Consider the following 22,239-nt stretch of genomic DNA (forward strand, 5'->3'; position numbering starts at 1 on the left):
TGCATATCCACCGTCAACCCTTTACGCATCATTTGCCACTCTATCTTAGCTAATTCACGTCTCATACCTTCAAAGTTACCCTTCTTTAAGTTCAGAACCTTTGTTTCTGAATTAACTATATCACTCTCCACCTTAATGAAAAATTCCACCATATTATGGTCACTCTTACCCAAGGGGCCTCGCACGACAAGATTGCTAACTAACCCTTCCTCATTGCTCAATACCCAGTCTAGAATGGTCTGCTCTCTAGTTGGTTCCTCGACATACTGGTTCAGAAAACTATCTTGCATACATTCCAAGAAATCCTCTTCCTCGGCACTCTTACCAATTCGGTTCACTCAATCTATATGTAGATTGAAGTCACCCATTATAACTGCTGTTCCTTTATTGCACGCATTTCTAATTTGCTGTTTAATGCTATCAGCAACCTCAATACTATTGTTAGGTGGCCTGTACACAACTCCCACCAGCGTTTTCTGCCCCTTAGTGTTATGTAGCTCTACCCATAATGATTCCACATCCTCCCAGCTAATGTCCTTCTTTTCTATTATGTTAATCCCCTCTCTAACCGGCAATGCCACCCCACCTCCTTTTCTTTCATGTCTATCCCTCCTGAATATTGAATATCCCTGAACGTTGAGCTCCCATCCTTGGTCACCCTGGAGCCATGTCTCTGTGATCCCAGCTATATCATATTCATTAATAACTATCTGCACACTCAATTCATCCACCTTGTTACGAATGCTCCTTGAATTGACACACAAAGCCTTCAGGCTTGCTTTTACAACACTCTTAGCCCTTATACAATCATATTGAAAAGTGGCCCTTTTTGATTTTTGCCCTGGATTTGCCGGCCTGCCACTTTTACTTTTCACCTTACTACTTTTTGCTTCTACCCTCATTTTACACCCCTCTGTCCCTCTGCACTTGTTCCCATCCCCCTGCAACATTAGTTTAAATCCTCCTGAGCAACAGTAGCAAACGCTCCACCTAGGGCATTGGTTCCATTCCAGCCCAGGTGTAGACCGTCCTGTTTGTACCGGTCCCACCTCCTCCAGAACTGGTTCCAATGCCCCAGAAATTTGAATCCCTCCCCCTTGCACCATTTTTCAAGCCACGTATTCATCTGAAATATCCTCCTATTTCTACTCTGACTAGCACGTGGCACTTGGTAGTAATCCAGAGATTATTACCTCTGAATTATTATTTCTGAATAGACAATGAACCTATGAACACCACCTCACCTCTTACTGTAATTCACATTTTTTTTCCTCTGGTATTATGTATTGCATTGTATTGCTGCCATAAAGTTAACAAATTTCATGACGTATGCTGGTGTTATCTGGCTGATTCTTCCCCTCTGCCATTAGTTTTCTGAATGGCCAATGAATTCATGACACTTCCCCAATATTTATTTCCTCTCTCTTTTTGCACTTCTTATTTAATTTATTTATATATATACTACTTATTGTAATTTATACTTTTTATTATTTCTGTACTGCAGTATACTGCTGCTGCAAAATAACAAATTTCACAACAAATGCCGGTGATATTAAACCTGATTCTGAGACAGGATAGCTCAGATCATGAAGGAAGTGAATTTCTGGGACATAAATTGAACACTTATAATGGACAGGATCCAGAAAGAGTAAAGAATTAGGACTTGCTGCACGTAGCATCAAGTAGTTAACTTGAAATCATTAACGAGTTGACAGTAATGGAATCTCATGTGACATTTAACAATTGCCTTTGATAAGGAGAAGGGATGGTCACAGTCCAGGGGTTTAAAATTTAACTTCGGCAGACTTTATGCATTTGCTAGATGAATTCACAAACTGAGCTGAGCTGCTGGTGACCAAACCATATGGCAAGCAGTGGTAGGCATTTAAATGAGTACTTAGTGTTATGCTTTGTAGTTTCACAGTGGCTTGTCAATGGACTCACTTTCAAGGACATCCTCATCTAATACTCTTAATATTTATTGCTGATTATTTCTTCTTTTTGTATTTGCACAGGTTGTTGTGTTATGCACTCTGATTGAATGCCATGGTTGGGTGGTCTTTCTTTGATTTTGTTATAGATTTGATGAATATGCCACAAGAAAATGATTCTCAGGGTTGTATATGGTGACATATATGTACTTTACTTTGAACTTTCTGACCTTTCAAAACATTAAACTAATGCAAAGGAAGACACAGGAGTCTAATTCCATGTTTACTTTAATTGTGCACGTATCACGTGTAGTGTGATGACGTACGTGATTCACATATTTATACATTTAATCCGAGATGAAATATTTAAACAAACAAGAATGCTTAATCAACCTATGTAAATAAATACACACACATATATATACACACACACACACACACACACACACACACACACACACACACACACACACACAAGGTTACTCAATATTACTGAAATATTAAATACACTGGGTAGCAGGAGGTGTAAGGTGTTCCTTCCCTCCGTTAGCCTGCAGATCACCCTTGGGCAAGGTGTAGCACCTGCTCAGCGCCTCCCTCTCCGATCAGAGTCACATGGAACCATGGGAGCAGGTGGTGGATGGTTGTACGAGCAGCTGGTGCATATCACAAGTCCTGGTTACGTCACCGCTGACACCAGACGGACAATCTCCGAAGAGTATTGATAATGGCTGGGGTCACCTGTCTTGTAAAGACACTCTCCAGAAGAAGGCAATGGCAAACCACTTCTGTAGAAAAATTTGCCAAGAAAAATCTTGGTCAAAAACCATGATCACCCATGTCATATGAAACAGCACATAACGAACGAATGATTAAAGACTCAATGCTTAGTACAGGAGTCGAAAGTTTCATTTGTAAGGAGAAGGTAAGTGGACCATCAAACATAAAGTAAAAGTTTATGAAAACACACAGTAAATATTAAAACATAATAAGAAATAATAGCTTGCAAGAGAAGTCAAAGTTAACAACTAAAACCCTTTTATAAACACATTAAAAGCGGTGGTAAGGAGTAATGTCGATTGATTAAAAACAACTAATGTAATGAAGTGACATGAAGTAGTAATGTGAAGTGCTTTATCAGCCAATCCCCCTGTACAGCGGACACAATGGATTATAGAAACATTGATGAACTCCAACCATACTATCCACTTTGTGAGAAAAGACTCATCATCGAGTGAGCACATGAGGCAGCAGAGGGAAAGTCATCGGGATCCTGCACAGCCAAGAACTCTTTTGTCATCTAGGGTACCTGGAATGTGAGAAGCCAACCAACACCATCACCAGTCAGACGTTAAAATGGAATCCCTGAGGAAAACACAAAAAATGAATGTCCAAGGAACACATGGAGGAGAGGCGCCAAGGTTGAAGTTAGACGATGGGGACACTCCTGGTCCACCCTCGAGAACCAGGCTCAGAACAGAGGATGATGGAGATGGGAGATTGTCGATGACCCATGTTCCACTGGGAGCTAAGCACCCAAGAAGAAGAAGAAGAAGAAGAAATGATTGTCTATTTAAATAGGCAGATGGCCCTTGATTTATTTAGCAGATGCAACTTAACTACATTCACTCAGTATTCAAGTGGCAGTCTAAATTAAGTCTTAAAGAGAAAGTACTAAAAATCCTTAACAGATCAGGAACAATGCAGAGTGAAAACAGAGTTCATGATTTAGTTCAAAAATGCCCGAAAACAGTGTTCTCTTTTCACAGCTGTTGTCTGAGCAGATATGCAGTTTCAATATTTTTCTTTAATTCAGGATTTGTGGCGTCCAAATTATTTTACTTCAAAATTAGTCATAGTCATACTTTATTAATCCCGGTGGCAATTATGTCTGAGATGTACTTTAACCAACAAATGTTGAGTAAGAGTGCTTGAACAAAATTATCTATCAGTACAAAATCAAGAATTCATATGCAATCATGGCACCAATGAGATTGATACAATGGTTGTGCTTTAAATCTCTAAAAATGCGTTTTGTTGTACATCTCATTCAGAAAAAATATCTCACCGAGTTTGGAATAAAGACGGTGGGAGCAACAACTTCTCCTCCAAAATCTCCATCAGCATGCGTGCACCACAAGGCTGTGTGCTTAGCCCCCTGCTCTTCTTGCTGTACTCTTAGGACAGTGAGGCTAAGCACAGCTCCAATGCCATATTTAAGTTTGCTGTTGTTGACTGAATCTAAGGTGGTAATGGATCGGCATGTATGAGGGAGACTGAAAATGTGGCTGAGTGGTCGACAATGTCGACAAGACCAAGGAGCTGATTATTGACTTCAGGAGGAGGAAACCAGAGGTTGGTGAGCCAGTCCTTAGTGGGGGACCAGAGGTGGAGATGGTCAGCAATATACAATCCCAGAAGATCTGTTCTGGGCCCAGTAAGTAACCGTAATTACAAAGAAACACATCAACGCCCCTACTTCCTTGGAAGTTTGCGAAGGTTCGGCATGACGTATAAAACTTCAACATGCTTCTCTAGATGCGTAGTGGAGAGTATTTTGACTGGTTGTATCATGGCCTGGTATGGAAACACCAATGCACTTGAACAGAAAATCCTACAAAAAGTAATGGATACGGTTCAGTCCATCACTGGAAAAATCCTCCCTACCATTGAGCTCATCAGCATGGAGCACTGTTGCAGGAAAACAGCATCTATCATCAAGGACTCCCACCATCCAGGCCACACTCTCTTCTCACTCCTGACATCAGGAAGAAGGTACAGGAGCCTCAGGACTCACACCAACAGGTTCAGGAACAGTTGTTGCCCCTCAACCATCAGGCTCTTGAACCAGAGGAGATAACATCACTTAACTTCACTTACCCCATCACTGAACTGTTGCCACAAAAACTGGATTCACTTTCAAGGACTTTTCATCTCATGTTCTTGATATTTATGCTTATTTGTTCCGTTATTATCATTTTTGTTTTGCGTATCAGCACAATTTGTTGTCCTTTGCACAGTGGTTATTTGTCTGTCCAGTTGGGTGAGGTCTTTCATTGATTCTATTGTGTTTCCTGGCCCACAAGAAAATGCATCTCAGGTTGTATATGGTGACAGGCATGTACTTTGATAATAAATTTACTTTAAACTTTGAGGAGCTTACTTTCCTTGCAGACTGAAGTCAAGTGATACAACAATCACACAGTCACTGAGCAAGACAGGTTTGAAGGGCTCAAGTCCTATTCATTTCAATTAAAAAAAAATCAGTGTCATTCATTAATTGTAATCTTGTACCTGGGCAAATTTCTGTTGGTATTTATCTCAAAAGATGATATTAACCCTGCATGGTTCAATGATTGCTACATATTTATGTCTGAAATAATACTTATTGGGTAGTTTGATAGTATGCCTTATAATAGAAATGCTAAGTTAGAATTTTGATGAAATTATTTACAAATTAAACTTTCAATGATTTTGAAATTTCTAAATATATTAACAGGGTTCGATACATCTGTTAGATCAATACAGATCCTGGAAAGCCAGCAAATTATTGATCAGCATTTCTGTACAAAAGGAGTTAACTGTGGGTTAGTGACTTTTAACTTTTACTCAAACATAGATAAAAGTACTTTTGGAAAAAGCAGCATTATGATTGTCTTAATTTGTGTTCTTTTTGAATATTTTATCATGGAGTCTTTCCTACTTCCCAGATTCAGGTTAGAAAACCTTGAGAGATAGCTTAATGGGATCTGCTTTCCTCCTGCACAGCTCTGAGTGATAAAGATGAAGTTTGCAGGTCACTTGATCTGTTGGGCTCCTCTTGCATTTATCCTTTTGTCAGATTCTGCTCATTTAGTTTTTTTTATTTTAAAGTTTGTAGAAGGCTTTTTTCCCCTCCTGTTTACTTTCTTTATATTTCATTCATACAACTATATGAAAAACTGGTAAATGACAGCAATATTATTGTTCAAGACCTGTTCATATGTTTATTAAATTAATTCATGGCATAGATTGTCATTCTGGGGCTGGCTGGTACAGTTGTCAATCTAATTAACTGATAGAACAGAGGACAACGTTGTGCTGAACCAACTCAATTAGTAATCAAATGGCCTACTAAACTAATCCCATCTGGCTACACAATGTCCATATCCCTCCATTCACTCGCATTCATGTGCCTATCTAAATGTATCTGCCTTTACCACCACACCAGGCAGTGCAATCCAGGTGCCCACCGCCCTCTGTGCGGGGAAAAAAAAACACTTGCCCCTTATATCTCTTTTGAAATCACCTCCTCTTACCTAATGTGCATGCCCTCTGGCATCAGACATTTCAACCATGAAAAAAAGGATACTGTCTGTCTACTCTGTCTCTATCTCTCGTAATCTTATAAGAGAGTCTCAGTTGGTCGGGGTCGTCCATGAATGTGGCACCTTAGCTATCTAGATACACAAGCTGTTGCCCATGTAGCAAGCTCTCCATCTCCATGCAGTTGATGAATCCAAAGTAACGGCAGAGACCGATACGGTTTGGCACCAGTGGCGTTGCAGGATCCGTCAGTCAGCGTTGAACTTAATGTAGGACTACCTCAGGGACTCAAGCTCTGTATTTTTCCTCGGGTTTTATTCCCTTCCCAATGAATCGGTATAGCTACAAAGCAGCAAAGGCTTGAGATCAGAGTTTTCCTTCTCCTAGATGAGCTGCCAAACACAGCTGACAAGCCCCATCTGCCCAGAGCAACTGGTTTTAAGACACCGGTAACCCACCTTTGCCCTTTCTCCTGTCAGTAGAAATGGTTCAGCCTGGCTTAGTAGTTAAGCCACACGTGAAGGCCAGGAGCTAGACTTAGTCGTCAGAGGCTTTTTGAGGTACATACCACTGGGAGCATTTAATAAGTAGTGGGAGCTTATCCCTAGTACATCCCACTTCCCCACAGCACCTGGCTAAGGAACCCAGACTTTGCTTACAAAGTCAGTCACAGATTTTCTAATCTTATAAACCTCTATCAGGTCTCCCCTCAGTCTCGGCAACTCCAGAGAAAACAACCCAAGTTTGTCCACCCTGTCAGGATAGCTCATGCCCTCTAAACCAGGCAGCATCCTGGTAAACCTCTTCTGCATCTTCTCCAAAGCCTCAATGTTCTTCCTACACTGGGCCAACCAGAACTGAACGCAATACTCCAGATGTGGCCCAACTACAGATTTATGAAGGAGCAAAGCAACATAACTTCCTCACTTTTGAACTCAGTGCCTTGACAAATAAATGGAAGCTTGCTATAAGCCTCCTCAACCACCCTATCAACCTGTGTAGCCACCTTCAACGAACTATGAACTTGGTCCCCAAGATCCCTCTGCTCATCAACACTGTTAAGGGTCTTGCTATTAATAGTGTATTGTCCCTTTACATTTGACTTGGCAAAGTGCAGCACTTCACATTTGGCCAGGTTAAACCCTATCTGCCATTTCTCTGCCAAGATCTGTGACCGATCTACACCCACTGTGCTCTTTGCCAGTTTTTGCTATCCACGGCATCACTGATCTTTGAATCATCTGCAAACTTACTAACGCACCCATCTGCATTTTCATCCGTCATTTATATACATCACAAGCAGTAGGGATCTGAGTGCAGATCCCTGCAGAACACCACTAATCATAGACCTCCAACTAGAATAAGTCTCTTCAACTACTACCCTCTAACTTCTATGGGCAAGCCAGTTCTGAATCCAGACGGCCAATTCACTTGCATCCCATGCCTCTTAATCTTCTGGATGAACCTCCCATAAAGGACCATTTTACTAAACATTTTGCAAACATTTTACTAAAATCCGTCTAGACAACGTACACGGCTCCGCCTTATCAATCACCCTCATCACCTCATCAAAAAGCTCAATCAAGTTAGTAACACTCGACTTGCCCTACACGAAGCCATGCCGGTATTAGACATTTCAACCATGGGAAAAGGATACTGTCTATCTATGCCCCTCATAATCTTATAACAGGCCCTCAGTTGGTTGGGGTTGATTAAACCATGGTTATCCAAATGCTTATAATTCTTATCCTTATGAATTCTGTCCCGTATCTTCCCTATCACTGATGTGAGACTCACCAGTCTATAATTCCTATGGTTATCCCTGCTTCCCTTCTTGAATAATGAAACAACATTAGCTAATCGCCAGTCCTCAAAGACCTCACCTGTAACTAGAAAGTACACAAAGATATTGGTGAAGGCCACTGCAATCTCTTCACTTGCCTCTCTCTGTAACCTGGTGTATATCCCATCAAGCCCTGGGGACTTAGCCACCTTAATGCTCTTTAAGAGACCCAAGACCACCACCTCTTTTACTTCAAAATGCCCTAGTATATTAATAATCTTGGCACTGATCTCTCTATTCTCCATGTTCTTCTCCTTGGTAATTACTGATGTAAAGTGATGAAATTTTCCGTGATAAAGTGATGAGTGAAACAAACCATTTAAAGGAAAAAAGAGTTGCATTTATACAATGTAATTAAGAGAGGAGCAATTTTCAATTGTGAGTGTGCATTTATCAAAGCCTTGTTTAACTGAGATTCATTTTCTTGTGGGTATACTCAATAAATCTATAGAATAATAATGAGAGAATGCCCAATTTAGGTGTTCAATCAGAGAGCAGAATACAACAAACTTCGTAAATACAAAAAAGAAATAATAATCATAAACAATTATGCACTTCCCTGTGGAAGTTTAAGCCTAGAAACTGGAATGTGTAACATCTACTTTTTACATGAAAATCATACAAATCACTTGTTTATTACTACTGAACAGGGATGAATTTCTGAATGTTGATTTTCCAATTTTTTTTAACAACTAAAATTCCCAGGATCACAGAATTGTTACAGTCCAAGGGGCAATTTTGTCATCTATTTGTAGGACAGTTAATACCACACTACCTACTTTGTCAGTTCCTTTCCTCAAAAGCATCTGTTAGTCTTGCAAGACCATGGATCTGCACCTGGAAAGTCTTCACTCTCCAGGGCACAGGCCTGGGCAAGGTTGTATGGAAGACCAGCAGTTGCCCATGCTGCAAGTCTCCCCTCTCCACGACATGAATGTTGTCCAAGGGAAGGGCATTAGGACCCATACAGTGTCGTCGCAGAGCAATGTGTGATTAAGTGCTTTGCTCAAGGACACAATACGCTGCCTCGGCTGAGGCTTGAACTCAGGACCTTCAGGTCACTAGTCCAATGCCTTAACCACTTGGCCACGTGCCCACATTCTTTTCCTATTGTTCTTTTAACAACACAATACTCTTATATTGATCCAAATTGTGCAAAGTTCAGTAACTATTTTTGTGCTTGAATTATTACCCAAGTGTATTTTCCTAAATAAGGTATATTTATTTATTTTCCAGAAATGGTAACTATAGCTACATAATCCCAATCAACAAATATACACCTGTGAATATGAGGATTACTTTAGTAATGAAGTGAGTACATTTTTATACTTTCCTTTCCTTCTCTTGATAAACTTAACTATCATAACACTAGACAACAAATTTTTTCAAAACTGCTGCTTCCTCAGAATTTTTATTATTTTTTTGAAGCCGAACACAAATATAATTTCAGACTACATGTATCATGTAGGAATTTGGAGAAATCAGAAATTAAGTTTTCTTGAGTGTAATATGTTTAATTGCATAATTCTGCTGGCACTTTGCAATATTTCAACCAAGCTAAAAATGTTTTGTTGATAATTTTCGTTTGTACTCAGTGTCTGCGGCTTCTCACTTAAGTGTCCAACATTAATTACTCGCAGTGCTGTATTCCAGTGCCCTGAAACCGTTTCTCCATGACCACAATGTCCTAGTGAAACCTTTCACCATGCTCGTCACTGACAGCGCCAAGATTTGCAGGGAAGAAGTCTAAATGGGAATGCAGAAAATGAATATTCAGTGACATGTTGCACTTCATGGTTTTTTGTGCTTGAAACATGTTGTCAACCAGCTGTACGTGGTTTGGTGCTCTGTAGTTGCCAAGAGAATTTTCAACAGCATCCTTGAATGCCTTCCATACAATTTCTCTGGTTCCACTAGAACTGCCCATCAATGATGACCTGTTTGATTTGTGGATCAACAAAAAATGGCTTCCTTAATCTTGGCATCAGTTATTTTGACTTGAATTATGAATTGAAATAACAGATATAAGTGATTTCAAAACAATGGTGTGTGATAGGTAGTAGGGATAGTCTGGGTAATTATAGACCAGTGAGCCTTACGTCTGTGGTGGGAAAGCTGTTGGAAAAGATTCTTAGAGATAGGATCTATAGGCATTTAGAGAATCATGGTCTGATCAGGGACAGTCAGCATGGCTTTGTGAAGGGCAGATCGTGTTTAACAAGCCTGATAGAGTTCTTTGAGGAGGTGACCAGGCATATAGATGAGGGTAGTGCAGTGGACGTGATCTATATGGATTTTAGTAAGGCATTTGACAAGGTTCCACACAGTAGGCTTATTCAGAAAGTTAGAAGGCATGGGATCCAGGGAAGTTTGGCCAGGTGGATTCAGAATTGACTTGTCTGCAGAAGGCAGAGGGTCGTGGTGGAGGGAGTACATTCAGATTGGAGGATTGTGACCAGTGGTGTCCCATAAGGATCTGTTCTGGGACCTCTACTTTTTGTGATTTTTATTAATGACCTGGATGTGGGGGTAGAAGGGTGGGTTGGCAAGTTTGCAGACGACACAAAGGTTGGTGGTGTTGTAGATAGTGTAGACGATTGTCAAAGATTGCAGAGAGACATTGATAGGATGCAGAAGTGGGCTGAGAAGTGGCAGATGGAGTTCAACCCGGAGAAGTGTGAGGTGGTACACTTTGGAAGGACAAGGCAGAGTACAAAGTAAATGGCAGGATACTTAATAGTGTGGAGGAGCAGAGGGATCTCAGGGTACATGTCCACAGATCCCTGAAAGTTGCCTCACAGGTGGATAGGGTAGTTAAGAAAGCTTATGGGGTGTTAGCTTTCATAAGTCGAGGGATAGAGTTTAAGAATCGCAATGTAATGATGCAGCTCTATAAAACTCTGGTTAGGCCACACTTGGAGTACTGTGTCCAGTTCTGGTCACCTCACTATTGGAAGGATGTGGAAGCATTGGAAAGGGTACAAAGGAGATTTACCAGGATGCTGCCCGGTTTAGAAAGTATGCATTATGATCAGAGATTAAGGGAGCTAGGGTTTTACTCTTTGGAGAGGAGGAGGGTGAGAGGAAACATGATAGAGGTGTACAAGATAATAAAGAGGAATAGATAGAGTGGATAGCCAGCGCTTATTCCCCAGAGCACCACTGCTCAATACAAGAGGACATGGCTTTAAGGTAAGGGGTGGGAAGTTCAAGGGGGATATTAGAGGAAGGTTTTTTACTCAGAGAGTGGTTGGTGCGTGGAATGCACTGCCTGAGTCAGTGGTGGAGGCAGATACACTAGTGAAATTTAAGAGACTACTAGACAGGTATATGGAGGAATTTAAGGTGGGGGTTTATATGGGAGGCAGGGTTTGAGGGTCGGCACAACATTGTGGGCCGAAGGGCCTGTACTGTGCTGTACTATTCTATGTTCTATGTTCTATAGGGAAATTTCATGGTGATTTTCATGATCAGCGGTCTAAAATCCATAAAATGCACCCAAAAAGTATTCAGGAAGCAAAATGTTTGTTGTCCAGTGATATTAATCAGTTTTTTTTTACAGCACAACAGAACCCATGCTTGTTTACAAATGCACAATACACTTTGGAAGAACTTGTGTGAACTCTGTAAAGATTAAATCTCAAAAAGATGCTTCACAAGAAATGTCACAGGTAAATCTTGATGTCAAGTACCATATTTTGCAGAGTGTATGTTTCAGTTTCAGAAGTATTTGGGCTGAGACAACAAACAAATGAGCTTTCCAAAAAAAACTGATGATTGATACTGCTCAGAGCAAATTTTAATTCCATTTATATAGAAGGTATGAAGGGATTTGCAGGTGAGGGTCTTGCACGGTACACTCCTTACTGTGTTTGCATTTAACATGAGTATTTCTTCGAGTGAAACCAGCTCTGATCTGATCAGTAAACCCCTGTAAAGTGAAAGTCTGCTGGTCATATATTGCATTGGATGAATGGCCGAACTGAAGCCAGCAACAGAAATGCTATAATAATGACAACAGGAAATGTTGGATACACTCTGCATGTCAGGCAACATTCTTCAGTAAAGTTAATATTTAAATTTAAAGACCCATTGTCAGAAGAACATTACAGAGGAGGTCAGGTGGGGGTGGGGGGGGGATATGGACAGGACAAAAGAATATCTTTAACGAGGTGGGGAGAAGCTACAAATGAGGTTAACAGTCAACGAGAGAGAGAGAGAGAATCTGAATAAAAAGACATTAAAACAATGGAATAAGGGCAATTAGAGAGTATCAAAGTGAAAAGGCTGTAACAGCATCGTGGTTAGGGTGACACTATTACAGCTCGGGGCATTGGAAGTTCAGAGCTCAATCCCGGTATAGTCTGTAATGACTCTCAGTATATGCTCGCCCTGGAATTCATGGGATATCGCCCCCAGTACATAGACGTACCGGGTAGGTTAATTGGTCATTGTAAATTGTCCCACGTGGCGGCTCGCCCACGCGGCAAGCGAACCGGCTCCAGCAGTCGTGGGCGAGTCTGCAGCCAGCGGCAACCGAGAGGACTCTGAGTGCGGGGCAGACCTCGGCCCGGAAGCTGACGCAAAGAGCAGGGGACGCTGGGAGCGGGCACTTAAGCGCGTGCGTATTGAAACAGTAAACGGTTCAGCCAGGCCCTGCTCGACTCAGTGTGTTGCTTTCACTTGTTGTATATCAGCGCAACCACATTGATCACCCCAATGGTCCAACGGCATTTGGACCCAGCATGAATGACTCGGCTCTGCAGAATGTAGTTTCCCTGAAACTGCCAACCTTCTGGACCACTCAACCCCAGGTCTGGTTCGAGCAAGCAGAGGCCCAGTTCCAGGTCAGGCAAATTGTCTCAGACGCCACCAGGTATTACTACGTGGTGGGCGCCCTCGACCAGGAGACAGCGGGCCGCGCTATCGACTTTCTGCATCAGTCCCCAGGAACAGACAGGTACGAGGCACACAAGGCCCTGTTAATCCGCACGTTTGGCCTCTCCCGCTGTGAACTGCACATAGACGGCCTGGGCGACCAGGCGCCGTCAGCCCTTATGAGCAACATGCTAGCACTGGCAGACGGCCATAAGCCTTGCCTGCTTTTTGAACAGATCTTCTTGGAGCAAATGCCACAAGATATCCGCCTCCTGCTAGCAGATGAAGACTTCAGAGACCCACGCAGGGTGGCTGCCCATGCGGACGTGCTTTGGCGCGCCAAACAAGTTGGCGGAACCACCATCGGAATTAGTGCTGCGGCACGGCTGAAAGTCTAGCCCTCCCACACCCCAGCAGCAGAGCACTGAACACCCACACCAAGGGACAGCACCACCTCTGAGTCTTGGTGTTTTTATCATCAAAGGTGGGGTTCCGGGGCCTGCCGCTGCCGACCGCCATGCTCGTTCCAGGGAAACGCCAGGACCAGCCGTCACTGATGGCTACGGCGGCTGGTCACCATGATAGCCTCCTCTATGTTTGGGACAAGCACACAGGGCGTAGATTCCTGGAGGACACGGGGGCGGAAATCAGTGTCCTACCCCCCTCGAGCCACGATACCTGAACTAGAAGAACAGGACCGGAATTTACGGCAGCCAACAGCAGCACCATCTGCACCTACGGCACAAGAACCATCCCCTTGCAGTTCGGTTCCAGTGGCTTTACATGGACATTTACGCTGGCCGCAGTGTCACAGCCATTGCTGGGTGCGGACTTCCTCCTCGCGCACTGCCTGCTCATGGATTTGAAGGGACGATGATTGGTCAATGCGAAGACGTTCCAGACTTTCTCCTTCGGTGAGGCCAGGTTACCGGCCCTGCACCTGGACTCCGTCACTTATTCCGACAACGAGTTCGCCAGAGTGTTATCGGAGTTCCCATCTATCATCGCGCCGCAGTTTTCCTCAACAGACCCCAAGCACGGCGTGATGCACCACATCCCCACACAGGGACCTCCCCTTCATGCCCGGGCCCACAGGCTACCGCCCGACAACTCCACCTCGCGAAAGAGGAATTCAAGAAGATGGAGGAGATGGGGATTGTGCGGCGTTCCGACAGCCCGTGGGCCTCCCCACTCCATATGGTGCCCGAGTCCGCGGGAGGGTGGAGACCGTGCGGCGACTATTGGAGGCTGAATGACGCCACCACATCCAATCGCTATCCGGTAATGCACATCCACTTTATGGCCAACCTGCACGGCGTGCGCATCTTTCCGAAGATTGAGCTGGTCCGAGGGTATCATCAGATCCCAGTCCACTCGGATGATGTACCCGAGACGGCCCTCATTACCCCCTTTGGCCTGTTCGAGTTCCTCAGGATGCTGTTCAGGCTGAAAAACACAGCGCAGATGTTCCAGCACCTAATGGACGCAGTAGGGCGAGATCTGGACTTTCTGTTCATCTATCTGGATGACATACTTATCGCCAGCCGCTCCCGCCAGGAACATCTAGCACACCTACGCCTGTTCTGCCGCCGCCTAAGCGACTACGGCCTGACTATCACCCCCGCCAAGTGCCAGTTCGGCCTACCTGCCATTGACTTCTCGGGACACTGGATAGACTGCCATGGAGCTGTTCCTCTGTCGGCGAAAGTTGAAGCCATCCGCCAATTTGCCAGACTCAACACTGTTAAAGGCCTGCAGGAATTTGTTGGGATGATTAACTTTTATCACCGTTTCCTGCCCTCAGTGGCCCGGATCACACGGCCCCTTTTTGGCTTGATGCCCGGCAAGGTCAAAGAGGTCACCTGGACAGAGGAGGTGACAGTGGCTTTCGAACAAGCCAAGAGCATACTAGCAAATGCCATGCTCCTGGTCCACCCCCGGGTCGACAACCCCACTGGCCTCATTGTGGATGCCTCCGACACGGTAGTTGGCGGCGTGCTCGAGCAGCTCATCCAAGGCCAATGGAAGCCGCTCACTTTTTTCAGCCAGCACCTACGACCCCCGGAACTTAAGTACAGCGCTTTCGACAGGGAGCTGCTGGCCCTGTGCCTGGCCATCCGGCACTTCAGGTACCTCCTGTAGGGGAGAGTTCACGGTCTTCACAGGCCATAAGCCCCTCACTTTCGCGTCTGCCAAAGTGTCGGACCCGTGGTCGGGCGGCCAGCAACACCACCGGTCGTACATCTTGGAGTTTACCACCACGATCAAGCACATCTCCAGGAAGAACAACGTGGTAGCTGACGCGCTGTCACGCACCTCCGTCCAATCAGTGCACTCTCTGTCTCTAGGGGTGGATCGTGCGGCGTTAGCTGAGGTGCAACGACTGGACAGCAAGATGCCGGTGTACTGAACCGCAGTCTCAGGACTCAGCCTCGAAGACATACCCATTGGGTCCGAAGGTAAGAAGCTCCTTTGCGATGTGTCCACCGGGCAACCTCGGCCCATTGTCCTGACTGCTTGGAGGCGCCGCGTTTTCGACGCCTTGCACAGTTTAGCTCACTCTTCCATCCGGGCGACCATCCGGCTGATCGCAGACAGGTTTGTGTGGCACGGCCTATGCAAGCAGGTCAGGCACTGGGCGAGGACATGCACGCACTGTCAAACATCCAAAATCCAGAGGCACGTGAGGGCCCCACTGCAACCCTTCCAGCCAACACATAGGAGGTTTGAACATGTCCACGTGGACATCGTTGGCCCACTGCCGGTTTCGAGAGGAGCGAGATACCTATTCACCATGGTGGACAGGTTCACGAGGTGGCCAGAAGCTGTCCCACTCACTGACACGGCCATGGAGACATGCGCCAGGGGTGTGCAGTTCACATCGGCTTTGTGGTCTGCGCTGGCACAACTCCTCGGAACCCAGCTCCACCGAACGACTGCTTACCATCCGCAGTCCAACGGCCTGGTGGAACGTTTCCACAGGCACTTGAAGTCAGCCCTGATGGCACGCCTCCGAGGGCCAGACTGGGTGGAGGAACTCCCCTGGGTGCTGCTTGGCCGAACTGGTTTACGGTGCCCTGCTCACAGTTCCCGGTGAGTTTGTGCCAGCACCCCGTGGCCAGGAGGACACACCTGTTGGGATCCTAACTAAACTCTGGGAGCAGCTTGGAACACTTGCTCCAGTCCCGACGTCCCATCATGGAACAACACCCTCTTTCGTGCCCAAGGACCTACAACAGAGCAAGTATGTTTTCATTCGCCAAGGCGCGCACAGACCAGCCCTGCAGCGACCATACAAAGGACCCTACAAGGTGGTGTGCCCTAATGGGATTACCTGCATTCTCGACATCGGCTGTCGTGAAGAGACTTTTACCGGCGCATCTAGACCTTGAATGCCCGGTTGCGGTGCCACCCCCACCACGGCAAGGCTGGCCACCTAAAAGAACTAACAGTGTGCAGGCTGTGGACTCTGCACCTCCTAGCACCAGTTCTGGGGGGGGAGTCATGTGGCGGCTCGCCCACGCGGCAAGTGAACCGGCTCCAGCAGTCGCAGGCGAGTCCGCAGCCAGCGGCAACCGAGAGGGCTCTGAGTGCGGGGCAGGCCTCGGCCCGGAAGCTGATGTCACTTCTGTCCCGCAAAGAGCGGGGGATGCTGGGAGCGGGCACTTAAGCGCGTGCAGATTGAAACAGTTCAACCAGACCCTGCTCTAGTCAGAGTGTTGCTTTCACTCGTTGCGTATCAGCGCGACCACACCCATGATTAGGTTAGGATTAGATCGGGAGTGTTGGGTGTGGCTGGGAGGAACGACTTCAAAGGCCAGAATAGCCTCTCCCATGTGGTATCTCTAACTAAGATAAAATAAATAAAGTGACAAAATGCAGAGCAGTTAGCGTTGGCGCAGTCCGCGCTGTGCTAATGAAGGAAAAACATCCGAGCCAAGATCACAGATGGCCAGGCCCGTTCCGAAAGAAACAGCAAGTGAGCTGCCTGAAGTTGTGAACTTCAATGTTAGCTGTTTAAATCTTGCAACGGTTCAAGTAGCATTTGTGAAAAGAGAAAATGTGCTAATCTTTCATGTCAAAGACCTTTCAGCAGACCTGGAAAAGTAAGAAGACAATTTTGTACTTGGAAGAGAATTTGTAAACTATTTTTATGATGATTTGATAGCTTCATTGTCATTATTCTGAATGTTAGTTTTTTATGCTTACACAATAGAATTTTAATTTACCAGCTGCCATTGGGGGTTTTAAAGACCAGAAGACCATAAGATATAGGAGCAGAATTTGGCCATTTGGCCATTGAGTCTGTTTCACCATTTCATCATGGCTGATCCAATATTCCTCTCAGCCAAAATCCCCTGCCTTCTTTCCACATCCTTTCATGCAGTGGCCAATCAAAAATCTATCAACCTCTGCCTTAAATAAACATAAGGACTTGCCCTCCACAGCTGCCTGTGGCAAAGAATTCCACAGATTCACCACTCTCTGGCTAAAGAAATTCCTCCTCATCTCCATTCTAAAAAGATGCCCCTCTATTCTGAGGCTGTGTCCCCTGGTCTGAGACTCTCCCACCATAGGAAAGATCCTCTCCACATCCACTCTGTCAAGGCCTTTCACCATTCGATAGGTTTCAATGAGGTCACCCCTAATTCTTCTGAATTCCAGCAAATACAGGTCCAAAGCCATCAAATGCTCTTCATTTAACAACCCATTCAATTCTGGAATCATATTTGTGAACCTCCTTTGAACTTTGAACCCTCTCCAGTTTCAGCACATCCTTTTTAAGATAGGGGCCCAAAACCGCTCACAATACTCCAAGTGAGGCCTCAACTTTATAAAGTCTCAACATTATATCCTTGCTTTTATATTCTAGTCCTCTTGAAACGAAAGCTAACATTGCACTTGCCTTTCTCACCACAGGCTCAACCTGCAAATTAACCTTTAGGGAATCCTGCACAAAACCTTTGAGCCTGTTTTTTTCTTGTATTTTCTCTCCATTTAGAATATAGTCAACTCTTCTACTTCTTCTACCACAGTGCATGACCATACGCTTCCCGACACTGTTTTCCATCTGCCATTTCTTTGCCCGTTCTTCTAATCTGTCTAAGTTCTTCTGTAGCCTCTATACTTCCTCAAAACCAATTGCCCGGCCACCTATCTTCATATTGTCTGCAAACTTTGCAACAAAGCCATCAATTCCATCATCCAAATCATTGACATATAACGTAAAAAAAATCGGTCCCAACACAGACCCTCTGTGGAACGTCACTAGTCACCAGCAGCCAGACAGAAAAGGCTCCCTTTATTCCCATTCTTTGCCTCCTGCCAATCAGTCATTGCTTTATCCATGTTAGAATCTTCCCTGTAATACCATGGGCTCATAGCTTGGTAAGCTGCCTCATGTGTGGCACCTTGTCAAAGGCCTTCTGAAAATCTAAGTACACGACATCAACTGATTCTCTGTAGTAAAGAGCTGGGAAGTTGACTGGTGAAAGAGACAGAAGGCCCTGGAAGAAAGAAAAGGGGAAAGACCACTAGAGGGAGGCAATAGGTGGGCAGGGAGATGAGATGAGAGAGGGAAAAGGGGATGGGAAATGGTGGAGAAGAGTGGGGGGGGGGTATTACCGGAAGTCTGACTGATTGATGCTCATGCCATTAGGTTGGAGGCTACCCAAACGGAATACAAGGTGTTGTTGCTCCAACCTAAGTGTAGCCTCGTCACGACATGGATGGACATATCGGAATGGGAAGTGGAATTAAAACGGGTGGCCACTGGGAGATCCCAGCTCTTTACTTCATCCCCTCTCCTTCAGGTTGAACCTCTCAACTGGTGTTTCTCTCTCCCCTCCCCCCTTTTAAATCTACTCCTTAGCATTTTAATTTTTTCTAGTCCTGCCGAAGGGTTTCAGTTGGAAACATCCACTGAACTCTTTTCCTAGATGCTGCCTTGCCTGCTGAGTTCCTTCAGCATTTTGTGTGTGTTGTTTGGATTTCCAGTATCTGCAGATTTTCTCTTTCTGTGAATTCAATGATATTATGATCACCTACCCCTTAGGGTTCTTTTACCTTAAGTTCGTTAGTCAATTCTGGTTCATTGCACAACACCCAATCCAGAATAGCTGATCCTCTAGTAGGCTCAAGCACGAGCTACTCTAAAAAGCCATCTCGTAGGCACTCTAGAAATTCCCCTCTTGGAATCTAGCACCCACCCCCAATCTATCTGCATATGGGGAGAGAATTCAAAGTTCTGAGATGCAACGGGACTTGGGAGTCCTCGTGCAGGATACCCTTAAGGTTAACCTCCAGGTTGAGTCGGTGGCGAAGAAGGCGAATGCAATGTTGGCATTCATTTCTAGAGGAATAGAGTATAGGAGCAGGGATGTGATGTTGAGGCTCTATAAGGCGCTGATGAGACCTCACTTGGAGTACTGTGGGCAGTTTTGGTCTCCTTATTAAAGAAAGGATGTGCTGACATTGGAGATGGTACAGAGAAGATTCACAAGAATGATTCCGGGAATGAGAGCATTAACATATGAGGAACGTTTGTCCGCTCTTGGACTGTATTCCTTGGAGTTTAGAAGAATAAGGGGAGACCTCATAGAAACATTTCGAATGTTGAAAGGCATGGACAGAGTGGATGTGGCAAAGTTGTTTCCCATGATGGGGGAGTCTAGTACAAGAGGGCATGACTTAAGGATTGAAGGGCACCCATTCAGAACAGAGATGCAAAGAAATTTTTTTAGCCAGAGGTTGGTGAATCTATGGAATTTGTTGCCATGGGTGGCAGTGGAGGCCAAGTCATTGGGTGTATTTAAGGCAGAGATTAATAGGTATCTGAGTAGCCAGGGCATCAAAGGTTATGGTGAGAAGGCGGGGGAGTGGGACTAAATGGGAGAATGGATCAGCTCATGATAAAATGGTGGAGCAGACTCGACGGGCTGAATGTCCAACTTCTGGTCTTATGGTCTTATATTGATGTCCCCCATGACTATCGTAACATTTCCCTTTTGACACACAGTTTCTATCTCCCGTTGTAATTTTTTTAGCCCAAACTCACCTTCCCAGATCAGTTGTCCAAGACTGGATTTTAATCCTCTGGGTTAACCACAATGTTACCACAAACATAGCATGCAGTCCAGACTGCATTTCCAACAGCATAATACTGGTTCTCCAGGAATGCATGTGAAATCCAAAGTTCTTCCAATTCTTCATTACTTTCCTAGTACCAAGAGTTAGCTGTTTGGTATATCAGCCCAAGTTTGAAAGCAATGTTAACCCAAAAAAAAATTAATTTAACACACACACCTTGCAAACAAATAACTGCAGCAGTTAGTAAATTACAATGCAAAATGTTGAGTAAATTACTGTTTTTGGATTAAGAATATACAATGAACCTGTCTCATTGAATTTCTAAATATCCCTGCAGGGTTATCAACATTTCTGGGTCTTGCCTGTTGCACATCTGCATGAGTGCAGATACCACTTCCGTGTTGCTGCACCAGTAAGTCAGACCATAACTAATATACAATTTCTAATCATCTTATATTCTATACTACTGCCTGGTTAAAAAAAAAACTGTGAATCTGAAATATAGTTTGTCTGTTTTATTATTAAATGATTTTTCATTTTTCAGGGTCTGGCAGATTGTGGAACAGATCGGAATTTTGCTGGGATATACTTCACAGATTATTACTTTTATTTTTATCGACGATGTAACTAACTCAGTACAACCAAAACTACTTGTACGTTGAACTTTGATGCTGAGATTTCTGTGGTGTATTTTGTAGCTTCATCAGTATATGCAAGTGTTAATCCACCATTTAATTCCTTGAAATGCAACATGTTACATGCCAGCTGTTGACCACTATCATCTCTGTTGTGTATTTGATATTTTAATAATATTTGAGTAATCTTTTATATATATATATATATTGTTTAATTAAGCATTCTTGTTCACTTAAATAATTACTTATGGGTTATACTTAAAATACGTTGAATGCATATGCCATCAGACCATCACGAGATACGTGTATGCCTCACTTGAAGTAAATTTGAAGTTACACCCATATTTTGGACTCTCTTCATCTTTCTTTGAATTAGTTTAATGTTTTGAAGTTACAAAACGTAACATTGCTGATGAGATATTTTTAAAACAAATCCAAGATGGCTACTGACCTGTTAAAGCCAAGCAAGCCGTTCAAACTAAAAAATTGCAACTTAGCACAGCCCAACACATGGAGGAACAGTCTTCAGAAGAGAAGACGCAATCAAGTTTTTTTTAAAGTCAGAAAACTGGAGAATTCAGGGTTCATAAAGAGTAAGTACTGAATGTTATTAATTATTTTTAAAGAATCAGAAATGGCTGGCTACATTGTAAAAATTGATGATAATTTGCTCATATATACTGAACTATTGGAACAGTATTTTGAAGCAAATGAAATAGCCAATGAGAAGTGACTGCCAATTTTGCTAACTGCATTGGGTTTAAGAGCATATAGTTTACCTTAAAGTTTGACGCCTCCAACCAAACCATCCAAAATGAACTTTGCTACTATCGTAAAAGTGACGCAAGAACACCTAGAACTGAAGCCATTGTTGATTGCAGAATGCTTTAGGTTTCATAAGTGCAGTCAGAAAGAAGGGGAGTCTATTTCAGCATATGTAGCTGAATTGAAGAGACTGTCTGAGCATTGTCAGTTCAGTGATGGGCTTAACGAGGCCCGAAGAGATTGTTTAGTTCGTGGAATCTTAAAAAGGAAGCATTCAAGAACGGCTCCTAACTGAAGTACAACTTACATGCAAAAGTGCAATTGAAATTGCTGTTTCAATGGAAACTGCAGACAGAGATGCAGTTCAGTTGCAGTCAGGAATGAAAGTGAGTGTGAATAAGATTGCATTGTCTAAACAGAAATTGACCTGGCCGAAAAAATTGTTACTGTTGTGGCAGGGGTCACATACACCAAACAAATGCAGATTTATGGGTGAAATTTGCAGAAAATCAACAAAGTTGGACACGTACAAAGAGTATGTTGGGCAGACAGCAATAAATTGACTGCACAGAGAAGAGAGAAAAGTAAAAGTTAAAGCTGCAGTTTCAAAAATAGCACTTATCTGCATGCAGTTGATGAAAAATCTGATAATGATGAGAGTGACACAAGATTGTGTCGACTTGAGATTAACAGTGTGAAAATTAACAACAGACAAGCAATATGGCTTATGCCAGAAGTGAACGGCAACTTAATTAAAATGGAATTGGACACTGGCTCAGCTGTTTCAGTCATT

General features: G+C 43.9%; 1 protein-coding gene across 1 annotated transcript in view; it reads left to right on the plus strand.

Annotated features, from left to right (window-relative positions):
• The window catches only part of LOC140203271 (myelin regulatory factor-like protein), an 84,320-nt gene extending 63,354 nt beyond the window's left edge, over positions 1–20,966 (plus strand). The window contains exons 22-26 of the mRNA XM_072269287.1: positions 5,431–5,518; positions 9,316–9,390; positions 11,642–11,750; positions 20,384–20,458; positions 20,591–20,966. Of these exons, the coding sequence (XP_072125388.1) occupies positions 5,431–5,518; positions 9,316–9,390; positions 11,642–11,750; positions 20,384–20,458; positions 20,591–20,677 (434 nt within the window). The 3' untranslated portion in view covers positions 20,678–20,966. The remainder of the gene's footprint in view (positions 1–5,430; positions 5,519–9,315; positions 9,391–11,641; positions 11,751–20,383; positions 20,459–20,590) is intronic.
• Positions 20,967–22,239: the final 1,273 nt, after the last annotated feature.

The sequence above is a fragment of the Mobula birostris genome, chromosome 9, assembly GCF_030028105.1.
Source record: "Mobula birostris isolate sMobBir1 chromosome 9, sMobBir1.hap1, whole genome shotgun sequence".
Classification (NCBI taxonomy): domain Eukaryota; kingdom Metazoa; phylum Chordata; class Chondrichthyes; order Myliobatiformes; family Myliobatidae; genus Mobula; species Mobula birostris.